Below are 19,592 nucleotides of genomic sequence, written 5' to 3' on the forward strand. Positions count from 1 at the left end.
CCCGGCTGCCACCGGCTGGTAGGACAAAAGATGTTGTGCAAGTTTCTCATTGCGAGCACGTACGACTATAATTGGAACACATGCCTATTGATTGCTTAGTACTTGGATACCGTTTTATTATTATCTGCAAATGCCCTGCTATGATTGTTACATGAGTTTCTCTCATCCATGCAACGCCCGTCATCCGTCCCCGTGCCTACAGTATTTTAATCCTGTTGTTTACTAAAATCACTACTGCTGTCTTTGTTACTCTGCTGTTGTTATTTCACTACTGCTACTACTATAAAACTGTTACTAGTGATAAACTCTTGCGAGCAAGTCTGTTTCCAGGTGCAGCTGAATTGACAACTCAGGCTTTCAAGTATTCTTTGTCTCCCCTTGTGTCGAATCAATAAATTGGGTTTTACTTCCCTCGAAGACTGTTGCGATCCCCTATACTTGTGGGTCATCAAGACTATTTTCTAGCGCCGTTGCCGGGGAGCATAGCTTTATTTGGAAGTTCACTTGGATTGATATTGTTCGCTGCAAATTCTCCATCATGGGTAAAACTCGCGATACTAAGGTCGCCATATTACCATCCACTACAAGAAAAGGTACAACTCTAGTACCTCTCGTTGCTCTTGATTCACCATCGGTGATAAGTAAACTTGTTTCACCACCACAAGCTTCAAATGCTGGTACTTCTGCTGAATCTGAAAATTCCTCTTATAATATTGATGATGCTTCTGCTGTGCTTGATGATAGTGGTTCATTGGGAACTTTTCTAGATGCTACAATTGCTAGGTCTAGACAAATTGAAAATACTGAAACTCCTGATGTTACTACACCTGTGAATTCACCTGAACTTGAATACTCTAGTGATGATCTTGATGAAGAATATGTGGAACTTGATGATGATTTTATTGAAAAATGCCATGCTACTACTGATGCAAGAAAAATTAAAAAGTTGCTTGCGTAACATACTCGTTAGATATAAACTGTCTCCCGATCCTAAATTTGCCACATCTCCTATAAACATTAAGGATAAAGATTATGATTTTTCTCTTGATCTATCTCATATAGCTATTGTTGAGAAAACACCTTTTTGTGGTACTGAAAAAGAAAGTGTCGTTGAACACATGACCGAGTTATCTACTCGAGTAGCTTGTTTTCTGATGATGTTAAGAAGCGTACTTACTTTGTTGCTAAAATCTTTCCATTCTCATTAAAGGATGACGCTAAAACTTGGTATAATAGTTTGCCACCTAGTTCTATTAAAAGTCCAAAAGAATTGCTTAATGTTTTCTTCCGGAAATACTTTCCTGCTAGTGCTCAACATGCTCGCTTTGCAGAGAGTTTATAATTTTGATCGGGAGATGGAGAGAAATTGCCCGAGGCTTGGGCGAGATTTTGCTCTCTTATTAGAGCTCGCTCGACCATGATTTGGAAAAGCATGATTTACTTGATATATTTTATAGTGGACTAACCATTGAGTCTAGGGCATACCTGGATAGTTGTGCTGGTTGTGTTTTCAGGAAAAGAACTCCAGACGAAGCTGAAGAATTATTGGCTAAAATAGGCCGGAATCATGATGATTGGACTATGCCTGAACCAACTTCAACGCCAATATTGAAGAAGAGGGGTTTAATTAAATTAAATGATGAAGATATGAGGGAAGCCAAGAAGTCTCTCAAGGAGAAAGGTATTAAATCTGAAGATGTGAAGAATCTACCTCCCATAGAAGATATATGTGAGATAAATCCCCCTTCATCCATGATTGAGGTAAACTTCCTTCAACGCTTTACTAGAGAAGATATTCCGTATTCAAAACCTCCCGCACAATGCTTAGATGAGTTTGATAATTATATTGTTAAGCAAGAAAATTTTAATATGAGAGTAGAGAATCATCTAATGGAAAATTCTCAAGCTATTAGTGAATTGCATGATATTGTGGAGAGAACCTCCAATGATGTTAAGATGCTTGTTAAACATTTTCATATGGTTCAAACTCAAATTGATCAACTCACTAAAGTGCAAAATGACTTGTTAGGAAATAATGCTAAAGAAAAACATGCTTATGAAGTAACAACTAGAGGTGGTGTCTCTACCCAGGATCCTCTATATCCTGAAGGGCATCCCAAAAGAATTGAACAAGATTCTCAACGCATTGAACCTAGAGCTCCATCTAAGAAAAAGAAAAAGAAACATAAGAATGTTGTAGAATCCTCTGAACCTGTTAATGATCCTAATAGTATTTCTATTTCTGATGCTGAAATTGAAAGTGGTAATGAGCATGATAAAGACAATGATAAGAATGATACTCCTGATAAAGAAGAGGTTGAAAAAGAACCTGAAAAGCATGCTAAAAATAAAAAGTATACTAAAGAAGATTTTATTGCTGAGAAACATGGTAATGAAAGAGAACCTTGGGTGCAAAAGCAAATGCCTTTTCCTGCTAAGAAACTAAAATCAAAGGAAGAGGAACACTATAATAAATTTTGTGATTGGATGAAACCTTTATTCTTGCAAATCCCTTTGACTGATGCTATTAAATTGCCTCCTTATTCAAAGTATATGAAAGATATTGTTACTAACAAAAGGAAAATCCCCAATGAGGAAATTTCCACTATGCTTGCTAATTACTCTTTCAATGGCAAAGTTCCAAAGAAGTTGGGCGACCCAGGTATACCTACTATTCCTTGTTCTATTAAGAATAATTATGTTAAAACTGCTCTATGTGATTTGGGAGCCGGTGTTAGTGTCATGCCTTTTTTTCTTTATAAGAGACTTTACTTAGATAAGTTGATACCTACTGATATATCTTTGCAAATGGCTGATAAATCTACTGCTATTCCTGTTGGTATATGTGAGGATGTTCCTGTTCAAGTTACTAATAACCGCTTGATATTAACTGATTTTGTTGTGTTGGAAATGCCTGAAGATGATAATATGTCTATTATTCTTGGGAGACCTTTTCTTAACACCGCAGGGGCTGTTATTGATTGCAATAAAGGAAAGGTTACTTTCAATGTTGATGACAAGGAGTATACCGTCTATTTCCCCAAGAGGATTGAAAAAGCGTGCGGAGTTAATACTATTTCTAATATGAGAACTATCAAAGTTGGAACTATCGATTGTCCTATATATGAGCCTAAAGAAGAATATCAAACTCTTGTGATTGAATCCATATCAATACAATTTAAGGTAACATGATTGATTTGAGGTTTATTTCTTCTTATGCTATGTAAAATTTATTTGGTGGCAAGACTTGATCAACCTTGTTAACAAATTCACTTTACATGCATAGAGGAGTTAAACAACATTTCTTTCTTCCTCCACTTATTTTACTTACTGTAGCAATACATTTGTATCTTTACTTTATTGCATTATTGTGCTAAGTAAAGTCTCTAATAGAAGGTTGATGCTAGATTTGGATTTCTGCACAGAAACAGATTTCTTGTTGTCACGAATTTGGGTAGGGTTCTCTGTAGGTAACTCAGAAAAATCTGCCAATTTACGTGAGTGATCCTCAGATATGTACGCAACTTTCATTAGTTTTGAGTTTTCTGATTTGAGCAACGGAAGTACCTCTTTAAAATTCGTCTTTACTTGGCTGTTCGTTTTGGCAGATTCTGTCTCTGTTTTTTGCATTGTCTCTTGTGGACTTTAAGCAAGGCTTTCTAGACGTGGAGAGCTGTAGCCAATGTTTTATTGAGTTCTTGCAATGTGTCACTACAGGACTAAAGTGGATTAAAGTTTTTGAGTACTAACTCCTCTAATGAAGTTTATGAGAAGTTTGGTGTGGCAGAAGTTTTTAAGGGTCAAGAGAGAAGGGTGATATAATGTGATCAAGAAGAGTCAAAAGCCTAAGCTTGGGGGGAGGTATACCGGCATCACTAATTCTTTGCATATTATGGTTGTTAGATACTTGTATATACTTGTTGAGTTTCTTTGAGTGGTTTTCTAATGAGAAGGAGATGATATTTGGGGAGGTGCTGCCTGAAAACAGATTCTGGACTGTTACTAGAAAAATTCGTGCGCACAGCCAGAGCGTTATTTTGAGCTGCCAATTTTTGTGCAGGTTCCCCAGGTTGTTATCTAACTTTCATTAGATGAACACTTTTCGAGCTGAGCAACGTAAGATTTTTTTAAAAATCGATTTCTGTACTGCTGTCAGGTTTTGGCAGATTTCTGCCATCTCGCTTTTCTGTGTTTCTTTTAGTTTGCTATTTCTTGCTTTCACTTTGTTTCTTTCCCAAAACACAAAAAGACCAAAAATATTTATGTTGTTTCTCTTCACCACTTGTTTATCTTGGTTTCTTGCATTTGTTTCGCTTTATTTGCTATTGCTAGTTTGCTATAAGAAAACCCAAAAAGATTTTGCTTTGTTTGCTTGTTTCCTTTTGTTCTTGTTCTCAAATTCGAAAACACCAAAAATATTTGCTGTTCTTCTTTGGTTTGTAAAGTTCATTATGAGTTCAATGGTCTTCGGTGGCTGGAGCGTGGTTTTCATTTCATATTATCCAAGCTACACAAGTGAAAATGCAATAATGACGATCTACGACAATCTGATTGTGGTGAGAGGCTGGTATGAACTCTATTTGTTTTCATTTTTGTACATATACTCATCCATGTGAGCATGCTTAGTTGGTTCATGTGAGGTATATGTCATTTAAGAAAGTCTAGTAGTTCATGATCTCTCATGTTTAGCTCCAATTTATTAATATGAGTAGCATGTCATGGATGTTTGCTTGCATTGTTTTATTCATAAGTAAGTATGGCATTGTGGTATCCTCCTCTGAATAATTCATTTATATCGACTTGGCACATGCTCACGCATGCATATGACTGAACAAAAGTCAATTAAGCCTCAATGATTTACATTGCTTCAGAGTTCTTGTATCACTTTTATGCCTCAGTTAATTTATTTTGCCGCAAGCATGATTATGATAGTTATTGCTCTCTTGATTTGTCGCTCCCTAGTCTTTTGCTAGCCTTCACTTGTACTGAGCGGGAACGCTGCTCGTGCCTCCCAACACATGAAAACCAAGTTATTCCAAAGTGTCCACCATAAATACCTATGCATGGCATTTCAAACCATTCCAAGTAAATTCTCATGCGCCACCTTTAAAACCTTCAAAATGCTTCTCAATTTGTGTTAATGTTTCATAGCTCATGAGGAAGTATGTGGTGTTTAGCTTTCAACCTTGTCATTTACTTTTGACGGACTCTCATACGGACTAGTGGCACATCCGCTTATCCAATAATTTTGCAAAAAGAGCTGGCAAGGGGATTCCCAGTCCCAAATTAATTAACTTAAATAGACACTCATCCATGGTTTGTGATTGTTGGACGGCACCCGAAGGATTCGGTTAGCCATGGCTTGTGTAAGCAAAGGTTGGGGGGAGTGTCATCATCATAATAAAACTAAACTAAAAAGGCACTCCTTCATGGTATGTGATTGTTGGCGGGCACCCGAGGATTCGGTTAGCCATGGTTTGTGTAAGAAAGGTTGGAAGGAGTGCCACATAAAAATGCAAATAATTCATGGGAGCCGCTCTTGAAAGTCCGGTTGGCGAGGTAGTTGGTGTACCCATTACCATTCGTTGACAACAACAAACACCTCTCAAAATAATTTTACTCTCGCTTTACAAATGAAAAGCTCTAGCGCATGTTAATCCCTACTTCCCTCTCGCGAAGGGTCAATCTTTTACTTTTATGTTGTGTCTCCATCCTTTCTTTGAGCACTTTCTTGAGAGCACAACTTTCATTCTTAGTATAATATGCTTGTCTCAAAATATGATTGATTGTGGTATAACTTTGATGCTTTTATCTTTGACAATCACTACTTCTAGTCTTTCTATGAACTCCAGAGGTGCCCGGGCATTTATGTTTTGCCGATCAAATATGGGCAAGCGAGATACCACTTTATCATACTCTCTTATGAACATTGCAATCCTACTTATATACATGATTCATGATGCTTATTATTAATTGTTGGTACCTCTTCATGATTGACATAGCTGTTAGATGATCTTATTTGCACGTATCTTATTATGAGCTGCTTAAGTATTAGCCATATCATGAGAATATATACATCATATGAACAAATGTGTTCGTGAAAGTTCTTTTATCGCTCGGTTGTTAACCGAATTGCTTGAGGACAAGCAATAAGCTAAGCTTGGGGGAGTTGATACGTCCAAAACGTATCTACTTTCCCGAACACTTTTGCTATTGTTTTGCCTCTAATTTGTGTATTTTGGATGCAACTAACACGGACTAACGCTGTTTTCAGCGAAGCTGTTACAGTGTCTCGTTTTTGTGCGAAATCCAACTTTCGAGCAAAAACCTCGGGATTTTGACGGAAGGCCCTATTTTCCCGAATGCGACGGAGCCAGAAGGACAAATCAAGTGGAGGCCCGAGGGCCCCACACCATAAGGCGGCGCGGCCTAGGGGGGGCCCGCGCGGCCCTATGGTGTGGCCCCCTCGGTCGGCCTCCGACGCCCTCCTTCGGACTACTTATTCGCCTCGACCTAAAAACGCACGGGGAGAAGTCGAAGTCGCCAGAAACCCTCCAGAACGCCGCCACATCGCGAAACTCCGTCTCGGGAGCCAGAAGTCTCCGTTCTGGCACTCCGCCGGGACGGGGAATTGGAGGAGATCATCACCGCCAACGCCTCTCCATCAACCAGCCATGTTTCCCCCATCCATGTGTGAGTAATTCCCCCGCTGTAGGCCGAAGGGGATGGTAGGGATTGGATGAGATTGGTCATGTAATAGCATAAGATTGTTAGGGCATAGTGCCTAGTGTCCGTAATTGGTACTTTTATGATATTGTTGCAACTTGTTATGCTTAATGCTTGTCACTAGGGCCCGAGTGCCATGATCTCAGATCTGAACATGTTATTGATTCATGAAGATATTCATTGTTTATGGTCTTACCCGCAAGTTGTATACACATGTCGTCTGTCCGGAACCAATGGCCCCGAAGTGACGAAATCGGGACAACCGGAGGGAATGGCGGTGATGTGAGGATCACATGTGTTCACGGAGTGTTAATGCTTTGCTCCGGTACTCTATTAAAAGGAGTACCTTAATATCCAGTAGTTTCCCTAGAGGCCCGGCTGTCACCGGCTGGTAGGACAAAAGATGTTGTGCAAGTTTCTCATTGCGAGCACGTACGACTATAATTGGAACACATGCCTATTGATTGTTTAGTACTTGGATACAGTTTTATTATTATCTGCAAATGCCCTGCTATGATTGTTACATGAGTTTCTCTCATCCATGCAACGCCCGTCATCCGTCCCCGTGCCTACAGTATTTTAATCCTGCTGTTTACTAAAATCACTACTGCTGTCTTCGTTACTATGCTGCTGTTATTTCACTACTGCTACTACTATAAAACTGTTACTCTCGATAAACTTTTGCGAGCAAGTCTCGTTTCCAGGTGCAGCTGAATTGACAACTCCGCTGTTAAGGCTTTCAAGTATTCTTTGTCTCCCCTTGTGTCGAATCAATAAATTGGGTTTTACTTCCCTCGAAGACTGTTGCGATCCCCTATACTTGTGGGTCATCATAACACCTTATGGCGTGTTTTGTTATAGAACAATGCCTTTTGGTCTGAAAAACGTGGGAGCAACATATTAGCGGATGATGCAGAAGTGTCTTGCAACACAGATTGGTAAAAACGTACAAGTCTATATTGACGATGTCGTCATAACAACAAAGAAGGGGTCAACCTTGATCGAGGATCTGAGGGAAACTTTCGACAACCTTGACAAGTTCTGCCTCAAGTTGAACTCGACAAAGTGCTCTTTTGGTGTTCCTGCGGGAGAACTTCTCGGGTTCCTAGTTTCAGCAAGAGGGATCGAGGCCAATCCAGAGAAAATCCAAGCTATTGTAACAATGAGGAAGCCAACAAAGTTGTAAGAAATACAACAGTTGACTGGGCGAGTCGCAGCACTGAGCAGATTCGTCGCCAGGCTAGGAGAAAAGGCATTGCCGTTCTACGCTTTGATCAAGCAAGGAGAGAAGTTTCAATGGAATGAAGAAGCAGATAGAGCTTTCGAGGATCTCAAGCGCACAATCTTGACACCATCAATCTTGGTGGCGCCTAAGGAGAAGGAGCCTCTCCTGTTATATATCGCAGCCACGCCTCAGGTGGTTAGCACAGTGCTTGTGGTCGAAAGAGAAGAAGAAGGAAAACTCCATGGAGTACAACGGCCAGTATACTTCGTCAGCGAAGTCTTATCACCTTCCAAACAACGGTACCCGCAGTACCAAAAGCTAGCATATGGGGTGTTTACAACAACAAGAAAACTGCGACACTATTTCTCGGTGCATCCGATTATATTAGTCAATGAAGCGCCTTTATCCAATATATTAAATAATCCAGAGGCTACGGGTCGTGTCTCCCTTTGGGGAATAGAGCTTTCCCCTCGGGACATCACATATGAAAAAAGAAAAAGAATAAAGTCGCAAATCTTACCAAATTTTATTGCAGAGTGGATGGAGCTACAAAATACGGGACCTCCGGATCTATCAAGAACTTGGACTATGAACTTCGACGGATCCAAGAGATTGGAGGGAGCTGGAGCAGGCGTGATACTGATATCACCACAAGGCGATAAGTTAAAGTATGTCTTACGGATGACGTTCCCAAACGCGTCTAACAATGAGGCAGAATACGAAGCTCTTATACATGGGATGAAGATGGCGAAGGCCTGTGGCGCAACTCGCTTAAAAATCTTCGGCGATTCACAACTGGTGGCTCAGCAAGTCATTAAACAGTGCGACGCAGTCAATGATAGTATGATAGCATATAAGGAAGTGTATAACGAGCTCGAGAAGCTGTTTGACGGATGCGAGGTAAATCATATCAGCAGGCTAAGCAACGATGAAGCTGATGTTCTTGCAAACATCGGGTCGCAATGTGTCGCAATACCACCTGGTGTGTTTTGGGAAGAGATAGCTGAAAGGTCAACCAAGGCGAAGAAGCAGCAGAAGAAGGAGAAGGAGGAGAAACCCTCGGGGGCTAAAGAGATACCATCGGGAGAAGAGGATGAACCAGAGGTAGTAATGATGATACAGATCCCGTGGATGCAGGCGTACATAGCATATATTTCGAGGAGAGAACTACCCGACGATCCAGTTGAAGCAAGGCGAGTTATCAGGCGATCCAAAGCCTTTACTGTGGTAAAAGGAGAGCTGTATAAACGAAGTATCTCGGGAGTATTACACCGATGTGTCACACCTGAGCAAGGGAGGTTAATTTTGAAGGATGTACACGAAGGAGTGTGCGGACACCACGCAAGCAGTCGAGCTATAGCAGCCAAGGTTTTCAGAGCAGGGTTCTATTGGTTAACAGCAATTGAGGATGCAAAGGACATAGTACGCACGTGTGACGCGTGCCAAAGGTTTGCCACAAAACCTCATTCTCCGGCAGCAGAGTTAATGCCAATGCCGCTGTCATGACCTTTCGCTCAATGGGGTCTTGATATGGTGGGAAAATTACACAAGGCTTCTCCAGGAGGATACGAGTATATGCTCGTAGCTGTCAACAAGTTCACGAAGTGGATAGAAGCAAAGCCGATAAATTCACCAGATGCGGCATCAGCAATCAAGTTCGTGAAAAGTATCGTTTTTCGATTTGGAGTCCCTCATAGTATCGTCACGGACAATGGTAGTAATTTCACATCCAACGATTTCAAGGCATATTGTGCAGAGGTACGCATCAAATTGCACTTTGCATCAGTTGCGCACCCACAGACCAATGGTCAAGTCGAGAAAGCCAACGGTACCATATGTAATGGTATCAAGAAACGCCTGCTAGCGCCGTTGGAGAAAGCTCGACACGCCTGGCCAGAGGAATTGCCTAGTGTGTTATGGAGTATTCGAACAACACCAAATACAGCGACACAGGAAACTCCATTCTTTCTGGTCCATGGAGCTGAGGCCGTGCTGCCGATAGAAATAGAACATGACTCTCCAAGAGTAATGGAATATAATGAACAAGCTTCAAAAAAAGCATTGGAGGACGATGTCGATGCACTCGACGAAGCTCGAGACGAAGTATTATCACGAGTCACCAAGTACCAGCAAGACCTGAAAAATTACCACAGTCGACGTTTGCGACCAAGATCCTTCCAAGTAGGCGACTTAGTTCTTCGGCTCACGCAAAAAAGCCATGAAAAACTCGAGTCGCCATGGCTTGGCCCTTACATCGTCACAGAAGTAATCGAAGGAGGAGCATACAGAATCAAGGACAAGAAGACAGGAGTCGCCGAGCCAAATCCTTGGAACGTGGCGCAACTCAGGCGTTTCTACGCCTAATAGTCCTCCTTGTAAACATACAATGTACTGAAACGCCCGCGAGTTTTCAGACGCACTCTTTTCCTTTCAGGGCACCGAGTGGGGCTGAAAGGTTTTTAATGAGGCGGGCTCGCGGTGCTGCAATATAATAAAGATATTGATGATCTACATCTTTCTCGTCGACAGGCCCGGGGGCTCATAAACAATATATATAACTTCCTGCGCAATACAGTTATTCACCTTGGCATAAAAATAGTTCGCAACAAAAAACATAAACACAGGCCAACAATACGCTCGGGGGCTTGATGAGAAGAAAAGAGAAAAACATATCAAGCGGCTTTACAATAAAGATTGTGTTTACAAGATACAAAACTTGGCTATCAAGATAAATTCGACAAGACAAAGAAAAACTATCAATTGCTACCTAGTATATCATCTATGTTTATTCGGTCATTGCTTGCAGCACCAGTTCTATGTTCAGCATAGCTACCTCTCACGAAGAATTCAGCGTCCATCCGAAGCAGTTCATCCATCATCTCTTCTGCTACAGGGGTCACGGTATCATTGATCTTGTCAATGTTCCTCTTCCTCTTCGTCAGCTTGGCCTGGCACTTGGCGACAATTCGAGTCATATCTAACTTTGGGTAGCAGATTTGTATCATAATCATAGCAAATCTCGCTCCGGCAGACAGTTGGGCCCGCACAAATTCATGGATTCGAGGGGCATCCCGAAATTTGTCCATCAGAGCAGGAAGGGTTTCTGGCGTTTTGTTGCGCGGGAACATGGTGTTATAAACTAAGGACAATGTCCTTGTGCAGAAGTCGAGAAAATCACGGACCTGACTCGCGCGATCTTGAAATCTGACGATTTGGCGGGTACGTTCAGGCGTAACCCAAAAATTAGAACCATGCTCCAATGCAAGCTTGAGAAGCATATTGGATCGAGCTTCAACACGTTGATCTTCGGCAGCAGTATCCAAAAAAGAACATGTTTCAGTGGAAGCATCAGCGAGGAAGAATAAAATCAAGTACGACCTAGTGTGCGAAGTATACCTGTCATATCTAAGCTGGAATCATTCATCAGTTGAAGCATATAATTTTCTCGTGAAGAAGCTTCGGCAGCCTCAGAAACCGCGGTTTCCTTCAGCGCTAGGGCTTCTCGAGCCTGTTGAAGAGCAAGTTTTTCCCTTTCAGAAGATTTTCGAGACTATTCCATTATCACGAGAGTTTGTTTCTTCATCGATTGAAGTTGGTGTCGAAGATCGTTCAAATCTTCATCCTGTGCAACACTCGAAGAGCCTTCCATAAACTCGACAACGGGGGCCTTTTTCGAGTAAGACGCAGCTGGTAACGCAGCCGAAGAGCGAGGCACCATGGTATAGTTGTCGAAAATCAACTGGAGGAAAATATTTCGATATCAATATTTCGGCAAGACAACTTTTCATTGATTCAGTCAAATATTTACATGGACATTACAAAAGAGAGTTCCTAGTGAACCAATGGGGCAGTTGTCGACAAAGCCACTTCGGCGACGTCGAAAAAAGCAAAAGAACAAAATAAAAGACAAGGACATGACGGTCTACTTGACCTCTGGCTTTGTCGAGCTAGGGGAAGGAGTTGGTTTGCATCCAAGGAAGGAGAGGATATTCTTTGAGCTTGACTTGGCAGCTCTAATCATAGATTGCCATTTTTTTGTCTCCATCTGCCCGACGTCACCAACCTTCGACCAATCGACAGCTTGTTGGCTCTCGGCAACCAAAGCAATGGTGCCTTCAACGCCAATCTTCAAGCCCTCTTGCCGAAGACCTAGTCCAAGATCTTCTGCAGGGATGAAGTACTGGGCCAGTTCAGCGAAAGAGTCGGGTTCCTTTTTCTTCGTGAAGAAGTAAGGAAACAGCCGTAATAGTCCCGCTTTAGCGTCAGCAAGGCCCTGGCGTGCCTCGTCTCCATGAATTTCAAGGAGGGAGAGCGCGTCAAGAAGGCGATCACCTTCAGGATTCTCCAGATCATAATCTTGGTGCGTCTTCCCTGATGAGGCAAAATTTAGCTTGTCAGCAAATGCGCAAAGAAAAGCATGATTTCCAGAAGAAATTAAAGTGGTTTGAGCACTTACTAACAAAGCGTCGGCTCTGTGACTCCAAGCGCGTGATAATTTCTTGTTCGCGAGCAGATTGCTGAGCTATGTTATCACTTAAAGAATTTTCCGCGTTTTGAAGTCTCTTTCGAAAACCCTCGACAGCGGTAGCATCTGACTCAGCCTTTTCGCGAGCTTTTTCACTCTGTTCAAGCTTCGGGGCCAGGTCATCAGCACGCTTGTTTGCCTGAGAAAGTGATTCTAGCAAAATAAAAGATGATACAGGTTATAACAAAATAGAAGAGGCAAAAATGTTCGATGGAATGCAGCAAGAAAGAATACCTTTCAGTTCATTGGTAAGATCACGGTACCCGATGAATTGGGTACCGAGACGAACAAATTCCTTCATCAAAGGCTGAAAAATAACACGGAATAACAAAGAGAGATTGAAGAATTGCGACAACAAAATAGATGGAAACATTCGACAGCAAAAGACAGCAAAAAAGGCACTTACATCATCCATAAGAGGGGTCGCCGAGCTATCGGTCAAGAGACTCAGCTCTTTTCCTTGATTAGTCCTTGCTCGTTTTGGCGACGGAGCACGGGGGCTCACAACAGGACTGGGATGTCCTATATCTTGTTGTGGAGGCGAGGTTTCGTCCCCCGTGGGACGAGTCTCGGAGAGAACTAAAGTACGAGACGTGCTCGTTCACCACTATTACATTAGGGAAAAATATAAGGAACAAAGACAGGCAAAATTATCGGATACAAAGGGAAAGTTGATAGAAACTTACGAGCTGACAAGGGCATCCTCGTAAGGATTGAAAGGTCTATCCTCCTCTTCGGGTAAATTTTCCTCGAGAGGGGACTTGTTAGTCTTTGAGGTGCCTGAATCTGCGGCACCATCTCTCTTCCGTTTGTTCCTTGGAGAAACAGCTGAGGGGAGGGAATGCGTGGATTCGGAAGCCTCATATTCAACTTCTTTTTCAGAGGAAGCCGCAGATTTATGAGAACCTGCAACTTCGCTCTCAGGGCGAGAAGTGCCCTGGGGTTCGTCGGTGATGACGGTCCGTTCTTCGACTTCCCCGCCTTCAGGAAGAGGAGGAAGAGAAACTAGGACTTGGTGTTTCTACAAGGGCAAGATGTGGTGACAACAGGATTACACAAAGGATGCCATCAAAAATAGTAGTCGACAAATACTAAAAACTCGGAAGAATGAAAATTTACCTCGGGGAGGGCGTTGGCGCCGCTATACGGCACCACGCGACAGGTGGATGGAATGGCGTCTTTTTTGCTAAGCGAGGAGATTCTTCGGACAAGCTTTTCCAAGTCCTTTACTTCGAGGTCTTGGGAGAGCCGGTCAACATCTTCTTCGCCCGCATACATCCAAAGGGGGTTCTTGCGAGCCTGCAGAGGCTGGACCCTAATCCTAAGGAAATATGTTGTAATTTGGATACCCGACAATTCCTTGCCGTGGGTATTTTGAAGCTCGTGGATACGGGACATCAGTTCTTTTGTCGCCGTTTTTTCTTCTTCGGTGGCTTCCGCGTCCCAGGATCGGCGGCGAAGAATTTCGGCACCCCCATCGAAAGGAGCAATGTTATACTCCACCGAGTCGGCGCATTCTTCGCGGACATACAGCCATCTTCTGCGCCACCCTTGGACGGAGTCGGGGAAATTGACGTCGAAATACTCGACGTCAGGGCGAACGCAGATAACAACACCGCCTATGTTGTAGGCGATGTTGTGGGAGCCATTACGGCGAAGACAGAAGATACGCTTCCATAGAGCCCAATTAGGACGGACTCCAAGGAAGCATTCGCAGAGAGTAATGAAAATAGAGACATGGATGATGGAATTGGGAGTCAGCTGGTGAAGCTGCAACCCATAGAAAAAGAGCAAACCACGGAGGAAATCATGAATGGGGGTAGAGAGGCCGCGGATGAGATGGTCAACGAAACTGACCCGATATTGGATAGGAGGCGACGGATAGCTTTCTTCGTTGGCGAAGCGCAGCGCATCTTTCTTCTTCATCAACCCAAGCTTCTTCATAAGGTTGATGTCCTGATTAGAGATCTTGGATCTTTCCCACTCCGTCATCCCAAGATCTGGTGCAGCCATCTTCGATTCAGGGGTGTTATGCCTAGTGAGTCGCGTGCGTGGTGGCATCAACAAAGACGTAGGCGCGAGTGGGAGTGTGGTTGAGCTCAGGAAGTGTTGGGCGCAATGGGAGATTTGGGGAGAGAAAGCAGAGGTGCGGCGCGGCGAAGCGGCGGCCAGAGGAGGAAGACGATGTTTTATAGGAAGCGTGCATGTCGATGCACCGTTGGATGGAGCAGTTGCAAACTCGATGGGTTACACGTGGCCTAAAGGGTAAAGTGGTATTTTCACATGGATGTAACTGGACAGGCGCTACAGCGCGTGCCAGAAAAAGTGGAGGACGTGTGCCCCCACTTGCGCGAACGTGTCAAACTGCCGCGGATTTTGGGTCCACCAGTCTGGGACAGGAGAGAATTCGTGTTTCTTAAATAAAGAGGTCGTGGCTAATGTCAGCATTGATGTCACTTTGGCAGAGGAAATTTTCGACAGCAACAAAACGAAGACCGGTCAACGAATACAAGTGATGGTACTTTCGAGAGCCTTTGGTCAAATACAAGTTTTTGATCAAATGCTCGGGGCCTACTTTTGAAAAAAGGAAATTTCTGGTATGACAAAATAGAAATGGCGAGAGCCTATGATCAAATACAAGCATTTGTTCGTAGCCTCGGGGGCTACTCCCATCGGGAGCGCTGGTCGCGCACCCGATAGAAATAAAAATTCAAAGAAAATATGACAATATAGCGACATCAGGCGTTGAAGTGTTGAGCCTACCACCAAGTACAAGTCCTTGGCTGTAGCCTCGGGGGCTACTCCCATCGGGAACGCTGTTCGCGTGCCCGATGAAATTGAAAAAGTATAATAAGTATATTTCGAGTTATACAAATAACTCTTCATATACTCCCATCGGGAAGACAAGATAAGTCATCCGTTGACTCAATGAAATGTGCTATTCCAACAGCCGAAAAAGCACTCGACAATATAGTCTCAGAGCGCCTAAGTCGCGAATAATCTCTAAATGCCACAAAACTTTGCAAAGGTAAGACCCCAGATCCGTTCTGAGCGGCGTGGCACCGTCTCTGACGTCGGTTTGCTACTTTTTTCTGTATCAACAGATACGAAGAAAAATCCTAACGAATGCGTTAGGTACCCGATAAAATGTAACTGGGACTCGGCAGATGGTAAGACCTTAAGCGGCACCTGTCGAGTTAACACCAGTATTCCGAGATCATGTCCAGGGACGTGATTTTGAAGTAGGTTTTTGCGGATTGCCACTAGAGCAGTTAACTAGTACCTGATCCGTCAGATGAACTAGCCCCAACTACCATTATCCCTGTACAAAATATAATTGTTTATTTAAAGATATATGATGGCTTGAAAAAGTTATGTGATGATTATAAAGTTGGAGATTTTCCATGATTCTTCGATTCAAGCAAAATCTCGGGGGCTACTGACATAGGCATCCCCAATGGGTCTGCCAAAGATGGTACCCTAGGTTTACTGAAGGCCCACAAGTCGAAGGATATGAAGTTCGGAAGCCCAGTTAGTATTAAGGAAAGTTAGAGATGTATTAGAAAAGATAGAGACTTGTAATTCTACGGGTTGACTCTGAGAGTCTCCCGGAATCTGTAATCTTGTGTAACACGGTACCCTCGGCTCCGCCTCCTATATAAGGGGGAGTCGAGGGACAAAGAGAGGATCGAATCCATTGTCCACACAACCCTAGTTTCTTAATCGTCGAGTACTTTTCGGCTAAAATCTTTGAGATCTACTTGCCCTCTACTTTCAACTAAACCCTAGTCTACAATACGTAGGCATTGATAAGTTAATCCCTTGTCACCAAGAGAGGAACGCTGCTCGAGACCTCAAGTAGGCCGGTGCGGCCCTCGTGGAACGCATCATGGACATCTCTCGCGAGAGGGCGCCGGTGCAGGAGTCAGCTCGGATCCGCATGGTCGCCGAGCGGCAAAGGATCATCGAGATCAATGTCTAGCGACTCACTGAGGCCGCCGCCTACGAGGCTCAGCGGGTCAGTAAGAACGAGGAGTCCTAACTGGAGATTGCAACACTGAAGGCTCATCGGCGTATGGAAGCGACGCCCACACTATTGGCGTTGGTGTGGTCGAAACCCGGGCGCCCGGAGCCAGCGCTATGGATAGCGCGGCCCAAGTGGAGCCGGAGAGGAGGGCGCAGGCATCTGCGGACATGACTGATAGGCAAGCGCGGGCCAAAAAGGCATGAAGTACGAGGAAGTCGGCCCGTCTCGCGTCCGCACCGATGGCAAGTAGATGTTGTATTAGTTAAAAAATCAGCCAAATTTCATTTAACTTTGTAATACACAACAAAACTTGAGTAAAATTTAAATTTCCTATTCGGGTTTTATAAATTGTATTGTGGGCACGGGTCGCGGATGAATGAAGATGCTCTCATATGCCGGATTTAGCCGGCCATCGGTGATCGCAGCCGTGTGCCGAGTGGCGGCCACACGTACCAGGCCTCGAGAGATCCTTCCGCCGGAAGAACTCGGGGAGCGGGTTTGTTGTAACCATGCACGTGCGCACAACTATTTTTTTGTGACTGCAGCCTGCAGGTATGGCTAGTACGTGGCTGCCAGCTGAAACGTTTGTTAACTGCGTTCTCAAAAAAAGAAACGTTTGTTAACTGCTGGCCTGATGGTTTGAGCAAAGAATATTGGTGGCCAGATATCTGGCCCCCCTCTTCCACATGTTCACAATCAGTCTGATTCGATCCAGCCATCAACCTCCCGGCCAGCCAACAGGTTCCATCGCACCCCTCTCCGTCCACCCACGGGTTCGCCGCAAACCTCCGGGCCGGTACACAAGAATCGGACGGCATTGACATGTACTCCGTATGTGCACAACTGCACAGGCGGAAGACACTACTGCCCACGTCCAGACAAAGCAGGCACGCAGGCTTCATCATATATAGCCTTGCCCTGGTTATCTACCAAACAAGCGTGTCCAGGACCAACACCCGAGCACGCACGCATCACTCTCGTCTTCCTCTTCTTCTCATGATATCATAGCTTAGCTAGATCGAGATATCCTCCATACCTGCGTGCGCACATGGGAGAGGTCGCACACACCGACGCGGCCGCGGTGTCGTCGTCGTTTTTGCCGCCGGTGAAGGAGGAGGAGGAGCGGTACGTGCAGGTGGGGTCGAGGTTCTTCCGGATGAAGAACACCGGCGGCGCTATGACCCGTCCCCACTTCCTCGACGCATGCTTCCTCTGCAAGAAGAGCATCTCCCGCGACCGCGACATCTTCATGTACAGGTACGCGCGCACAGAATTGAGCTGGCCCGTTCTATCCTACCGCTGCAATTGATCGATTCTCTTCCTCGCGGGAGGAAGATCACAAGAGATTCTTGGTGGTGATGCGGCGTTCAAATGTTTTTTGCAGGGGTGACGAGGCCTTCTGCAGCGAGGAGTGCCGGCAGGAGCAGATGTGCATGGACGAGGCGCTCAAGGCGGTGGCACGCCGCCACCGGGTCCTGCAGCACCTCAAGCCGGCCGCGGCCGAGCCGGTTGCCAGCTGCGCCGCGCCGCAGGAGGGCGCGGCGGCGGCGATGATGCGCCGGCGACCGACCATCGCCAACATCAACGCGGCGCGCACTCCAGTGGCCGCGAGCTAGCTAGCTTACCCCGCGCGTTGCCGGCGTGCAGCCGCGGCTGCGCGCGGCATGGATCGATCTTCTACGCCTCTAGCTAGGAGAGACTAGGAATGATCATAACAGCAGTCCATCGACGAACTAGCGAGAAAGGGAAGATCGATCGATCAGTGATGTATAGTTAAGACTTGCTTAGGAAGCTTAAAAATGTTTTCCTGCGTGTTATTGCTGCCAAGAGGTATCAAGCTGAAGGTGATCATCATCAGCTCTACTACATAGGATCGACCATGGATCTAGTAGGTTGCTGATCACCTCCAAACTTCGAGTCTTCTTCTCGGGTCGAATCTGAGCGCGTGTTCTTGTCAATGATGTATTGATATATATCCCGTGTTAACTAAATTTTCAGATTAAGAAAAAATAAATCCTTTTCTGAGCTGATGTTACATCTTACAGGACTGGAACAACAGTAACTGACAACACTGTATCCAAGATTTTTTTAAGTAATTGACACCAGTGTGTGTTTGATTACACGTTGGAACGTGTATGAACCCACCAGCAATAGGACTATTTTTTCTACAGGTTACACTCAATGGAAATTTTGATTGCAGAGTGGTTCACTGAAAAAAAAACTATAAAGAAAATTCCCAGTGATCCAAATGCTGCATAATCCATGTGCCAATAATTCCTCACTTAACTTGTGCATTCTTTTTGAGGCCATGTAATAGAGGCATGAGGCCATTACGTACTTTGTTTGATTGTTTAAGTTTATTATTGAGAGGGTCTTTCAATGATAGCTATACACAACCCTATTCTTGAATGAATGCCTACAGGTTCACATATTGTAGCATAAAAACATTTGCTTCCCGGAAGAAGAAGAAGGAAAAACCTCTACAAAGATGTTTCCGTTTTTCTCTTGAAAGGTTTGAAGTCCCTCCACCGATACCATGTGCATACGGATATTTTCAAACAGAACCACATGAATGTTGACATAAAAGCGTCCATCATAACGATCTCTGGACCATAGAATTTTCACATGACATCTACCGAATTTTAATTTTTAGACACCAAATTATGATTTTCCAGATCATATAAACGATAACCAAAATTCCTATAGATTAATCTTTCACTTGCTGGATGAAAGCTGTTTTTGTGTTCTATTATGTCCAACAAGAAATCCAAATGGCTACCATATAACTTTTTGTGTTTCGCACTTTATTCTTGACAGTTTCATGTGGTAAAGAAAAACATACCCTGTATGATATCTTGAGTTAAGGACCCTGATCTCAGTGATCTGATCACTGAACTGGCATATCTTTTCATCTTGCTTTTAGCTTTTACAGATAAATCGTGAGGCAGAGCTTTTCTATTGATTTGTCTATCAGCATATTAGTTGGAAAACAGACATGAATGACCGTGCCACTTGCACTTTTATACAGGATTAAGTGAGCAAGTGGCAGTTACTATCGGTCACACCCATTGGCAAACTTTTTCCTGTGA

General features: G+C 44.0%; 1 protein-coding gene across 1 annotated transcript; it reads left to right on the top strand.

Annotated features, from left to right (window-relative positions):
* The first annotated feature begins 17,300 nt into the window (after positions 1–17,300).
* On the top strand, positions 17,301–18,424 carry LOC124684005 (FCS-Like Zinc finger 6-like). The gene is made up of 2 exons (XM_047218415.1): positions 17,301–17,760; positions 17,888–18,424. Exons 1-2 carry the CDS (start codon positions 17,552–17,554, stop codon positions 18,117–18,119), a joined length of 441 nt encoding a protein of 146 aa, XP_047074371.1. The 5' UTR covers positions 17,301–17,551; the 3' UTR covers positions 18,120–18,424.
* The last annotated feature ends 1,168 nt before the right edge of the window (positions 18,425–19,592 follow it).

This window comes from Lolium rigidum, chromosome 1 (genome assembly GCF_022539505.1).
Source record: "Lolium rigidum isolate FL_2022 chromosome 1, APGP_CSIRO_Lrig_0.1, whole genome shotgun sequence".
Lineage (NCBI taxonomy): Eukaryota > Viridiplantae > Streptophyta > Magnoliopsida > Poales > Poaceae > Lolium > Lolium rigidum.